Raw genomic sequence first — 13,991 nt, 5'->3', positions numbered from 1 at the left:
GACTTCAGCCCATTGCGGGCCGGAGAATCGCCGGGGGGGGGGGGGCCGCCAAACGGCGCGGCGCGATTCCCACCCCAGCCGAATATCTGGTGCCGGAGAATTCGGCAACCGGCGGGGGCGGGATTCACGCTAGCCCCCGGCGGGGGGTCGGAGAATCCCGCCCCAGGTTTGGCCATTATTTCTTCTGTTTGTGTGCTGATACACGATGCATGCACAGGAGTGACAATGTACAAATGATCAGCGAATTTGCACCTTTTAAAAACATACGGTGTCAACAGTGTACAGCCTGTTCACAGGAAACGTGGACAGTTTATGAGTGTTTCACGGGCCCTGCTGATATTATCTGTGATGGTATCCCACTGCTTCATGGTGATGTCTAGTTTTGCTTTTGGAATGGTGTGAGGAGTCAAGTGTAATCCCAGTGAGAATAGCCAGCCCATTCATCCTGTAGCAATTATTAATGACTTTTTATTAACTTAAAGAAAAGACAAATCTACATAAACAGGGCTACAATATTCTAGGACAATTAAGTATATGTATCATTGAACACACGCACAGTTTATGTAGAATGTGCTCCTTGTTCCAAACTATATCTACAATCCTTGAACTTCTTAAGACTTCCCCTTTCCCCGAACAACATCCAAATTAAGTAAATCTGTAAGTCAAATCCAGCTTATAGTTACCAAACAATACAGGGCTGATAGACATTGCTGGTCCAGCAAAGATAGTTAAACTGCCTTAACGAAGGTTTCTGCATGACCTTAGCTCTTAGGCTTAAATGCTAAGCCAAGGCTCCTGACAGTTAGATTTGGACTGGCCTCACAGGCTGTTAGATGTAAACTGCTCTCCCTGGTTGTTAAGTGTAAACTGCCTCTCTGCTCCCGATGGTGCTGGCAACTATATATCATTTGTCTTGATACCTGCTTCACATTACTTTTAAAATCATATGCCATCATGCCATTTGAATGCTGGCTGCTGCTGTCGCTAAGCAAATATCTACCTGTTGCTGGCAGACCCATGTCACTTGTTGCTGGCCAGATCGCATTCCATCATGCCTTGTCACATTTGTGTTATTGCTGTTACTAGGCAGATGTCTACCTGTTGCTAGGCAGTTCCATGACAGTGTGGTCAGTTCCAAATTAATGCCCAAACTTAAACAGCTTCTAATCCGCACTTCTGCTCTTAACTTGCATGGGTCACATCTGTTCAACTGCCCTCTCTGAGTATTCCGCATAAGCACAATTTATGAGAGCAAGGGCTTTGAACTACCTCATAGAATCATACAACACAGAAGATGACCATTCAGCCTATCATACCCGGGCTGGTTATTTGATCATAGAATCATAGAGTTTATGTGCAGAAGGAGGCCATTCGCCCCATCGAGTCTGCACCGGCCTTTGGAAAGAGCGCTCCACCCAAGCCCACACCTCCACCCTATCCCCATAACCCAGTAACCCCACCCAAACCTTTTGGACATCTTTTGATAGAGCTATCCAATTAGCCCCACTCACAGAATGTGGAGAAAGCTAAAAGGTGCAGAGGAAATTGGTGAGAAGAGTTAACTTAGACAACAGAAAAACAGCAGGTGGCTTGTGGTATGGGTATTTTATACAGGAAAATAATTATTAAAATAAAGAAGTGAGGAATCTCCGCTCCCGCCCGCTGAAATTGGAAATCCCAATGGGGCTAAGAAACCTGCACTGGCCCAAAAACGAGATAGGTGCTGGGCAGCAGACCCATTCCCAGTCTTCAGCCCTGCCCAACCAGCTATAGCAGGCTTCCTGCTCCGCACTAGCGGGAACATGCAAACAGCTCATATGCATTCATCTAAAAGTGATTAATGGGATGGAAGCCCGAATCTACACCCCCCTCCCTTATGCTCTGCTCCCCCTTGCTTCTAGCCCTGGGCTACTTGAAGATCACTCCTGAAATGGAGATCTCAGTCAGATCTCTCTTCAAAATCATTATCCTCGTCTGTGAACTGTTTAAACTTTGAAGTGGCCCTCTCACTTTGCACTGCTCTGCCTAACAGCTGTTGAGAAGATCAGACAGTCCGTTGAAGATTCAAACCAGGAAGAAGCAAGGACTTTCCCTGTCCTCACTTCTGCTCTGTTAGCCCTATGCTTTTAACACTGCTGCTTTAGAAAGCTCACAACACTTGAAAAGCTTCAAAACTCCCCAAAATCCTTTGAGATGCTTTGCATTCATTCATTCAATTTCTTCGTGCAATACCTTTCACTAGCTTTTGATTGACAGATAGAAATCTGTCTAGCGATGGTTTAAACAGTAAGCAGGAAGTTTGTTTATTTATCTTTCCCTTCACACTTGAATGCATCTGAAGTAGCCCCCATTGATCCTCATCTCAATATTTATAAATATCCTTGTTCTGATTGACCCTCTGATTGACATTCTGGTCACTTAAAAGAACTTAGAATCTTTGAATTGTCATTCTGCAGAGGGGCAAATGGACTTATCTCCTTGAACCCTGGCCAGAGTGTCACTGCCAAGTGTCAGTGTGGGGCAGTGCACCATGGGCAATGCCAATGGTTGGGGCCAGAAGGAGATGCTGAAAGTGGTTGGGATGGCTGTGGTGGGGGGGTTGGGTCACTTTCATGCATGCGTGGCAGGGCTGATCCATTATTTCTGTGGTGATGCCCCTCTTTGCTGAGGGGTTGGGACTGTTCCCTATGTTAGCGGAGGGGGGAGGGGATGATCAACATTTGCTTTATGGGGGGGGGGGGGGAGGCCAGTGGTTGGACACTGGGATCGGGGCACCAGTTCGAAATGGAGGCCTGAGATCAGTAAGTGCAGGCAGCCGGTATGTTCGGCACTATGCACAGTTTAGGGTTTACGCCCACACCGGCGGGGGCATGCAAAACCTACTTTTGCATACCTTTAAATGTGATTCACGGTTAGGAGACTTCACACTCCACACTTTCACGATCCTCCGCCTTTCTCAGGCAGATATCCTGCGGGAGTGAATGACTACAAGTATTTACAAATGTGGACTGGGCGCCATGGCTGCGGAGGGAGAGCGGAATGCCAAAAAACACTCAAAGACCATTGAAAACCATTGAGTTTTCCGGGGGTTGGCTGTCTGGGCCAGAGGCAATAGCAAGGAGTGATTTGATGCCAAGTCCACGAACACAGGGTGAGTCTCTTGGGATGGGGTGGCCTGGCTCAGACCGCCTTTGCTGCAATCTGTCTTTTAAACAAACTCTGTTGGTACTTCTTACAGGCTCTTGGCTGCTCACACTGCTGAGTGCTGCCTATATTCTTTGAATGCTCAGAAGGCCCTTGGTCATCTCGCAGTCCACCCACGTCGCCTCTCTAGACATGCTCATACCCCAGCTGTTGCATCAAGGTGATATGCATGGCAAAGCTCAATCAGGGGCCCACTGGGGGTTGGCACTCCTTAGAAGTGCTGCCCCACTGCAGAGGGAGCAAGGGATCAGCAAAGCTCACGCCAATTAGAGGACATCAGCACCGTGGCCTGTGAAGCCTTCCCTTGGAAATGCTTAGCAAATCAGAAGCACAAAGGGACTTGGGAGTCCTTGTCCACAATTTCCTTAAGGTTAACGTGCAGGTTCAGTCGGCAGTTAGGAAGGCAAATGCAATGTTAGCATTCATGTCAAGAGGGCTAGAATACAAGACCAAGGATGTACTTCTGAGGCTGCATAAGGCTCTGGTCAGACCCCATTTGGAGTATTGTGAGCAGTTTTGGCCCCGTTTCTGAGGAAGGATGTGCTGGCCTTGGAAAAGGTACAGAGGAGGTTCACAAGAATGATCCCTGGAATGAACAGCTGGTCATATGAGGAACGGTTGAGGACTCTGGGTCTGTACTCGTTGGAGTTTAGAAGGCTGAGGGGGATCTTATTGAAACATACAGGATACTGCAAGGCCTGGATAGAATGGGCATGGAGAGGATGTTTCCACTTGTAGGAAAATCGAGAACCAGAGGACACAATCTCAGACTAAAGGGGCGATCCTTTGAAACAGAGATGAGGAAGAATTCCTTCAGCCAGAGGGTGGTGAATCTGTCGAACTCTTTGCCGCTGAAGGCCGTGGAGGCCAAATTACTGACTGTCTTTGAGACAGAGATAGTTAGGTTCTTGATTAATAAGGGGATCAGGGGTTATGGGGAGAAGGCAGGAGAATGGGGATGAGAAAAATATCAGCCATGATTGAATGTCAAAGCAGACTCGATTGGCCGAGTGGCCTAATTCTGTTTCTATGTCTTATGGTCCTCTGTCCCTCTCAGGGAAGAGGCCTCAAAAGTGACCCCCAACCCTCCACATCACCAGCTGTCTCCTCCTGGTAAAACTGGCAGCACTAACTGCCTCTGCCACCACCTCCCAGGCAGCATTCCGAAGTGTAGGCTTGATCTGTGTCCCACGCTGGGAAAGAGGATGTTCCTCTGTTCCTCACTGGCATGGAGTTGTGGGACCACCTTGGACTCCTAACTTCGGGGGGCACGTCTTCTGTGACCCATCTTGGTGGCTGCAGTGAGTGTGTGGTAAATGCAGTGAGTGTGTGGTAAGTGCAGTGAGTGTGTGGTAAGTGCAGTGAGTGTGTAGTAAATGGAGAGCTAGAAAACAACTCTAGCAGACAGCTATTTAACGCTGACTCTAGCCGCAGCGGCTAGAACACCCGCTGGGCCGGAAAATGCTCTGAATCTGTGCCGGCAGAATGCTGACCCATTTGCATGTCCTGACTCTCTCACCGGATAGCACCCCTAACAGGAAAGTGCACTGCACACAATCCAGTCCCGGCGTCAACACTTAGTCTCCCAAACGGAGAATCCTGCCCCAGTATGAGCGTCCCACCATGGCGTTGCTCCCAGCGCCAAAGGGAACCAATCCGGTTTCTCCGCTGGCGGGAGCACTTAGTCTCAAACCCGGAGATTCGCATCCAAAATGCCTTACATGCTTCATCTCTTAGACTAGGGTCAATTGCATTCAATGGAGCATCCTGCTTTGCATCTATTTTCTTTCCAATTGACTTCGCTGGCAATAAAAATTGAGAGAGATGTAAAAGGTTTCATGACTTGCTCCGGCTCATTTTGTACCAGTGCAGCATAATCAACAACCACACTGCAAAGTTTAAAAATCATATCTTTATGATCAATGACTACGGCTGCTTCAAGCTGGCCAATAGCACAATTACTGAATCAATAAGAAGAATTGAATTAACTTACTGTTCAACCCCTCAACGAAAAGGCATCGAGAAATAACAGAACTTCAAACAGTGGTAACGACCCCCATCCCAATTGAGGAGATTTTTCAAAACGAAAATTAATTTTGTTGAATTATTTACAGAACAAACTTTTAAAATAAATCAGCGACAAACATCAGTCAACTCCCTCTTCAAATATTTGAATGTCTTGCTCTTTTACTGGGTGCAATATTTAATTCATGCATCACTGATATTTACATTGAATTTGTTTTGATAATAGCTCGTTATTCTGAATGTTTGTCTGATTTTCTTGCACAATTGTGAAAAATGCAAGTTGTCAGCAGCTCTAGAACCACTGCACTGTTTCGGTGCCTAACTCACCGATGGTGATCTATCGACTTACAATCGCTTTGAAAGCAAGTTTGACCAATGTTGTCAGCGTTTTACACCATGAAATTTAGATTCAAGTTGCCCAACTACCAGCTGAAGTGACAGCATGTCCAGACTACAGTAACATGCACAGAGCACACGGGGAAGGCTTGATTATTTCCACCCCCCCTCGCCGGTGTCGTTCGAGGAGTATGAGCTCCCCTGCTGACTATGGGGCTATTACCATGTGTATATAAGGTCGAACAGATAGGAACCGACCGACATAGAGAGACTGACTCGGCACCTTTGTAAATCGGACGTGTTATAAATAAACGTCTTCTTAATGTTACTCCTCTGACTCCTTTTCGCTTTTATTAAACAAACGTTTGAGTAGGATCTGATTGTAAAGTGGAAATATTCCCAGAGTTGACCAGTATCAAAAACTGGCATTCAGCAATCAATCACAGCAATGAGTTGGGTATTTTTCTGATGCTTCTTCCACTGACTTCAATGCTCCTACTCCTAGACTGGTGGTGTGGTGATTATGTTATGAGAACAATAATCCCGGACTAATAGAGCTCAAATTCCAACACAAACCGGAATTGGTAAGAACTTGGTTCTTTTCTTAATATTAACCCTCTGCTAAAAACTTTTGAGACGAGAATGGATTTCAAAACATAAAAATATTTAGCTGTCTGGATACCTCTGTTGGCCTTTTAATCAGGAGGGTCCGGGGTTCAATGCCTTATGTAACAGCTGATTTTGATCTCTCTCTCCTCAGCCCCTTGGTTCTTGTCTGACTAGGGGGGGACACAGAGGGGAGTGGGGCTTTAAAATTTACTTGTACATAAGCACATATCATCTGGCGTTTGAAATGCAATGCTCATAATGGGACAGATCAGAGAAAATATAATTTCAAAAAATATAAACTTTAGGGTTTAACTGTTTTCTTCTTCATTGTTCTGTTTTTAATTCTCTAATTAAATTTCCCCAGACATTTTTACATGGCCGGTCTATTTAACTAGATTAAGGACTTAGTCACAAAGTGTAGATGAGGGCTCAATGCAAATATGCAAGCAAGCAAGCAGAAAACAGCTCAGAGAATATTCAAACTTTGTACGTTAGAGAGATCAACTTGGAGCAAAGTCCGTCGGAATGTCTCCTGCTTTAAACTAACAAATAGATATAACAACAAAAAAACAACTAGGTTAATCTGTTCACTGTGCTTTTTTTTTGGTGTTGTATTCTTTTGAGCAAAACAATTTCTCTTCCTCCAGATAGTCACTTTGAATAAACTCAGATGCACTCACTTGCGTTACTTGCAGCAATGCTGCCAAGACTAAACGATGCAGCCATTGGGTTGAACTTAGTCCCTCATCCGTGCTTCCGTTGAAGATTTTCATTGCAGTTTGCTTCCGTATGATCTGTCATCAAAATTGTCGAAGAACATGCAATTCTCTTCCCAGCCCAAAAACTTTCCGCACTTCTTTCCCCTCCAAAATACTACCTTGTCGAATCATTCAGGTGGCAGCAGCAGCCATCAGACAGAACCCCCCTTTCTTCAGATCAATTGGATGTTTCAAAACCTGCAACCCCTAATGTCATGACTTAATTGATTATTTTAAACATTCATATCCAACCCAGCTTCAAAGCTCATGTAGTAGGAGGTAATCCCTGGAGAGAACGGTCCAGCCTCTGTGTCTGCAGTATGTGCACTGCCAGGATCTGCTTTCTGTATCTTACTCCTCCCCCCCCCACCCCCACCCCCCCCTTCTAAACTTCTCTCTACCAATCATAGCCAAATATAAACAGCAGTTACTATAGAAACATACCTACACAATCACACTTGACTGGAAGGGACAATCACTGTCACTCACTGGTGCACCGATTGATCGAGACACAACAGGAGCACATTTGAAATTAAACTTTACTCCATCGCAGTGAAGAACTTTTATTTTAGTTGTTGAATTGATGAAGACCAATCACTTTCCTGGTTGGAAGAAAGCCACCCTCCTGAACTTCCCCGTGTGTTTCTTATTAAAAATCATGTACCACTAGCACTAGTGTCACAACTTAGAGAATGGAAGAGGTTACACATGATATAGAGTCGTCATCGCCTCAGAACTCCCCAATATGCATCACAGTCAATGAAGGTGCGGTGGTACAGTGGTTAGCACTGTTGCCTTACAGCGCTAGTGACTCAGGTTCGATTCCGACCTTGGATGACTGTCTGTGTGGAGATTGTACGTCTTCCTGTGTCTGCGTGGGTTTCCTCCAGGTGCTTCTGTTTCCTCCCACAGCCCAAAGATGTTCAGGTTAGGTGGATTGGCCATGCTAAATTGTCCTTTAGTGTCCAAAGACGTGCAGGTTAGATGGGGATAGGGCGGGGGAAATGGGCCTGGGTGGTGTCATGATATGCAAACATGCAGCCAATGAACACTCAGAATAGGACACAACCAATGCGCAGTCAGGACATTCAGAGGTGGCATCACCACAAGGGGGCATGACATAATCACTATAAAAGGGATGAGGTACTCACACCCTGCCTCTTTCCACAGACAGACATCTAGAGCGTTACACAGGGTTGATCAGCAGCATCACCCCCAGCACGTGCCTCAGAGCAAGCTGGTACAATTAGACTGCGTTACTACAGTTAGATTAGCAGGCAGTCAAACTCATTTGAGAACTGTGTTAATAGTTCAATAAACACGGTAAAATCATTTCAAAGTCTGGAGCATCCTTTAGTTAAGACTGCATCAAGTAGCAGCCTGTGTTATCCGAAGCAGCATAACACAACATAATACCAGGAGTGACTGTTCAATCTATTTAGTTCAACTCAGCAAGATCCGTGACAACCAGCTACTGAATACAGGTACAATGGACAAGATTCAGGCTCCTCATGAGCTCAGGACCACTGGCAATTTTAGAGCCAACTGGCGATCATTCAAGCAGAAATTTTAACTATACGTGGAAGCATCCAACCTCAATGGCACGACCGATGCGCAGAAGATAGCTTTTCTATTCACCACTGCGGGTGACCATGCGATAGAGATATTCAACTCCTTTCACTTTTCCGAAGAGCAGGACAAAACAAAGTACCAAACCATCCTGGACAAATTCGACAGCCACTGAGAGGTGGACACCAATGAAATCTTCGAGTGCTACATCTTCAAGCAGAGGATGCAAGGTAAAGATGAATCCTTCAACTCCTATATAACTAACCTTAGACTGCTAGCGCAATCCTGCAACTTGGGTGATATCACTGACTCCATGATCAGAGACCAAATTGTTTTTGGAGTCCATTCTGATCCTCTGCAAGAGCAATTGTTGAAAATCAAGCACATGACTCTGCGAGTCGCGGTTGAAACATGTACTGTGCATGAGCACTCTAAAAATCACTATTCACAGTACAAAACGGGGGAGATGTCATGATATGCAAACATGCAACCAATGAACACTCAGAATAGGACACAACCAATGGGCAGTCAGGACACTCAGAGGTGGCATCACCACAAGGGGGCATGACATAGACACTATAAAAGGGATGAGGCACTCACACATTGCCTCTTTCCACAGACAGACATCGAGAGAGTTAGACAGGGTTGATCAGCAGCATCACACCCCAGCACGTGGCTTAGAGCGAGCTGGTACAGTTAGACTGAATTACTACAGTTGGATTAGCAGAGAGTCGAACTCATTTGAGAATTGTGTTAATAGTTCAATAAACATGTTGAACTCATTTCAGAGTCTGGAGCATCCTTCAGTTAAGACTGCATCAAGTAGCAGCCTGTGTTATCCAAAGCAGCATAACACAACAGGTGGGAGCTCTTTCAGACTGTTGGAGCAGACACGATAGGCCAAATGACCTCCTTCTGTACTGTAGGGATTCTATATGTCAAGTGTTTTTGTTGGACCGTCACTGATTTAAGGTCGAGAAGCATGGCAGCTAATATGTGCTCAGAAAGCTCCCACAGACATCAACAAGGTAACTCAACAGAATATCTTCTTTTAGTCAGTAATATCAGCACAGGTATTGATGAGTCTTGATAATGACTGCAGCGATAGTGTTGACAAAATGGAGACACTGCACACAATGAGGTCATGTTACTGTTCATGGCGCTTACTGCAAAATTACATTTTTACATCAACAAGTTCATATTTTAATCAGAGTTTAAAAATATTTGTGCCTCCCTGTGATCTTTTTAAAGTACAGGCTGGAAGACCACGAGGTACAAACAACAAGAGCTTTATTGGAAAGGTATTTTCTCACAGGCTGCTTCTCTAGAATGTTAGCATGCCCAAACTGCTGATGATGTCATCAGTACGTCACGTGAACTAACTCTTAAAATGAACTTGTTCGAACTAGGAACAAACATGAATACACAATTCTTTCCGCCCCGTTCACATCAGAGTTCCTGCAGTGAAACACAGTATCATGTTAACAATCAAAATTTACAATATAAACAATTAACAAACACAACAGTCACTAAGTTAGGCATTTTGGAGGAAGTGTGGTTGTCGGTGAATCTCAGGCATCTGCGTTTTAATGTTGACTGTCACCTCTGGTGTTTTTGGTGTGGTTTGGATGTTTTCCGTAGTTGTCTCCACCAGAGTCAATGTAGGATTTGGAGGTTGACTCGGAGTTGAAATGTCCTCAACTGGGTACTTGCCTCCACATTTGTTTCTGGTATAGTCACGTTCTCAGGTCTTCACTTGGCACAGTCATGGACTCTCTGTTGACTCTGCCAAACTTGTTCTAATTGCTAAAACTTGGTCAGTGTGTCTTTACACAACATCGTCCTAGGTTTGAATGGTGTAGGGGACTTAACTGTCCTGTAAGAAGTCAATGAACGGTTTCCATCTCCGGGCGAACCTTTCCCTCGACCCCCCTGAGGCGAACTTCATTTTCTCCAACCTAAGGGAATCCGCGAGGTCACTCACCCCGACCTTTGAGGCTCCAGTGTCCCTCCACCCCAGCAGGATCTGTCTCCGGGTGACCAGAGAATTAAAGGTCAGAACATTGTCCTCTCTCAGCCCCTGGACTCCTCGTCTTCCGACACTCCAAATACTGGACTTGGAACCACCTTCACCCCCAGTACCTCCAACGTCATGCCAGTGAACCTCTGCCAAAATCCCTGCAGCTTTGGGCAGGCCCAAAACATGTGGACGTGGTTCGCATGCCCACTCGAGCACCACCCACACTTATCATCCACCCCCTCAAAGAACTTACTCATTCTAGACACCGTCATATGCATCCTATGGACCACCTTAAATTGAATGAGACTCAACATGGCGGACGAAGAGGACCCATTCACCCTCCTGAAAGCTTCCTCCCTTAACCCAGCCTCCAGCTCTCCCCCCACTTTCCTTCCACTTTCGCTTAACTGCTCCTACTGGAGCGCCCTCCCAGTCCATCAATTCCTTATATCTCCCTGACACTCTGCCCTCTCCAACCCCTGTCCTCGACAGCACCTTGTCCTGCAACCCTGGGGGTGGCAGATCAGGAAAGGATGGCACCTGCTTTCTCACGTAGTTCCCCACCTGTAAGTATCGGTACGCATTTCCACTGCGCAAATCATACTCCTCCACCAATCCTTCCATTCTCGGGCAGCTGCCCTCCACGAACAATCTCCAAACTGCTCAATCCACGTTCGCCGCCAACCCTGAAACTCCCCATCCAGTTCCCTCAGTGCGAACCTGTGATTCCCACAGATCTGGGCCCAAATCGAAGCCTCCTCAAGCTTCAAGTGCTGTCGCCACTGTCCCCACGCCCTCAGTGCCGCCACTACCGGACTTGTGGAGTGCCTGGCCAGCGATAACGGCAGAGGTGCTGTCAATAATGCTCCCAAACTAGTACCCTTACAAGAGGCTACCTCCATCAGCTCCCAAACCGCCCCTCCCCCTACCCACTTCCTTAACATGACTATACTTGCCACCCAATGATAACTCGTTAAATTTGGCAAGGCCAACCCCACTCGACCCCCCCCACCCCTCCCCCGCCACTCCCGCTCCAATAGTGCCTTCTTTACCCGAGGGGCATTCCCTGCCCACACAAATCCCAAAATCAACGAGTTAACCTTCTTGTAAAGGACCTTGGAGATAAAAGTCGGGAGGTTTGGAATGCAATCAAAACCCTCGGAGGCACAATCATCTTTACGGATGCACTCATCCCGCCATTGACAATGAAAGCACATTCTACCTTTTAAATTCGCCCTTCATTTGCTCCATCAACAGAGCCAGATTCAACTTGTATAATTGCTCCCACCCCCTCGCCACCTGGATACCTCGGTACCTAAAACTCACCCCAACTAACTGAAACGGTAACTTTCCCAGCCTCCTCTACTGCCCCCTCGCCTGAATCAGAAAGGCCTCACTCACTCTTTCCCATGTTTAATTTGTACCCCGAAAACCGACCAAATTCTTCTGGTTTCGTTCTCACAACATTCACCCTCGTGTTTTAGGTCTTGTGTCTGGACTGCAACTTCCAACCTCTCCAGTTGAAGCTTTGCTCTTGAGGATTTCCAAAAGGGTCCTCACTCTTGAAGAACATATCATTTAGCCTTCAGGATTGGGTTGTTAAGCAAAGTCGGGTGATGGCAATGCTTGTTGATGTTGGTGTGCTCATTGCTGTACAGAGTGAAATAGGAAAGGAATATTGGTGTTGCAGACTGCACTCTGAGCAGCTCCAACTCTTTTCATTTGGTCATCTGGAGCAACTCCCATCCTAACCTCCTTCCTGAGTTTCTGTGCTGGCTCCAATTGCTCCTGTTGTTGCCGTCGTTTATGATCTTTTTATTCTTGTTGACCATTAATATATGAAAGAAGCGCAGCTCTTTTCCCAAACTGAGGGATGGATTCCCCGCTGCCCAACACTGACAGCGAGATTCACGATATGATGGAGAATTGAGCGTCAGGCTAAAAACGGGAATGGCGTCTGTCCCCAATCCCATTGCGATGCTCCGGTCCCTTGTTGCTGGTGGCAGCGAGGTACACAGTTCTCACTCATGGCACCAGGCAAAACCGTGATTTGCATGGATTTAAATGCGTTTTCAGGCTGGAAACCCGATGCTGCACCACTCCGGGATGCTCCAGCCCTCTCAGGCAGGAGTATTTACATGTGGGGCCCAGGCGTATGGAGTTGAGGGGGGAGAAAGAAGATTAGTAAACTCTTCAGATTTTTTGGGTGTGTTCAGGGGTGGATGTCTTGACCTCAGGGAGTAGTGGGGAACAGATTGGTGGCAAGTGCACAGACTTGGGGTGATCCCCTCGGGATCGGGGTGCCTTGGCTGAGGCCCACATTGCTGCCAATATCATTTAAACCCACCCCCTAGCTGCAACCTACAGGCTCCTAGCTGTTGAGACTGCTGACTGCTCACTGTGTCCTGTATATGCTCAGAAGGCTTCTGATCATGTGAATCCCCACGCAGCCCACCGATCTGGAAACCCTCAAACCCCAGCAGTGTCATCAAGGCGATGGGCGTGGCCAAACTCAATCACCGGTGCCCAGGTATTGACACTCCTCTGTGCTCTCCTCAGACATGCAGCCCCACAGCAGAGGAAGCAGGAAATTAGCAGAGCTCAGACCAACTAAAAGACACCTGCACTGGCGCTGCTGGAACCCTCCCTGACACACAGCCCCACTCAAAGTAAGAGCCCCGCCAGTGACAATATCAGCGGAAATCAGTCCGGCGCGGACCTAGCCCCTCAAGGTTAGGGCTGGGCCCCCCAAGATGCGGAGGATTCCGCACCTTTGGGATGGCGCGATGCCCGACTGATTTGCGCCATTTTTGGCGCCGGTCGGCGGACATCGCGCCGATACCGGAGAATTTCGCCCCAGGTGTCTGACAGTGATGGGGACAGTGTGGACTATGTCATCTCGAAGGGGCTGGGGGAGAGATGCCGAGGGACAAGTTGAGGGTGGCGCAGCAGTACACAGAGTGACCATGTAACCTGGTGGTCAAAAGAATCCTCACCTTGCAGATATTTTCTGTCTCTCCCCCCTCCACACCACAGAGAATGAATTTTGGACATCAGCCAGCTATGCTCACTATCTACCTGGCCGCTCTTGTCACTGAGGATGCACAGTAGAGAGTGTGCCAGGGCCAGCCCAGGGAGGACCCTGCACAAGAGGAGCCTGTCCCAGAAGAGCAGGGGTCAGCTTGTGAGGCTCATGTGGCAGACGTCAAACAGACCATGGAGGAAGTGTGAAGGAGGCGCCGCATCAGGCCACGTGTATACCATCGGCGCTTGTCCTTCAAGGACCTGCTGGGCCACATGTGCCGCCTATGACTCTGGCTGACCAGGAAGACCATGTATTACCTGTGCCAGACAATGGCTCACCTGGCACCGCGGGAATATGGACGAAAGACACTCACTCTCAGTGGCCGTCACGGGGATGCTCGCCCTGACCCTTTATGCCTCTGGTTTAATCCAGGGGTCGAGCAGGG

The 13,991-nt window shown here is 47.3% G+C and overlaps 1 protein-coding gene across 2 annotated transcripts in view; it reads right to left on the bottom strand.

The window, feature by feature from the left end:
- Positions 1-7,229, bottom strand: part of glp2r (glucagon-like peptide 2 receptor) — a 117,674-nt gene extending 110,445 nt beyond the window's left edge. For both annotated transcript variants that reach the window (XM_072483081.1, XM_072483082.1), the window contains exon 1: positions 6,855-7,229. In XM_072483081.1, coding sequence (XP_072339182.1) covers positions 6,855-6,947 — 93 coding nt within the window. In that variant the 5' untranslated portion in view covers positions 6,948-7,229. The remainder of the gene's footprint in view (positions 1-6,854) is intronic.
- Positions 7,230-13,991: the final 6,762 nt, after the last annotated feature.

Source organism: Scyliorhinus torazame, chromosome 18 (assembly GCF_047496885.1).
Source record: "Scyliorhinus torazame isolate Kashiwa2021f chromosome 18, sScyTor2.1, whole genome shotgun sequence".
NCBI lineage: Eukaryota > Metazoa > Chordata > Chondrichthyes > Carcharhiniformes > Scyliorhinidae > Scyliorhinus > Scyliorhinus torazame.
Note: the sequence above shows the minus strand (reverse complement) of the source record. Positions and strands in the feature narration are given on the sequence as shown.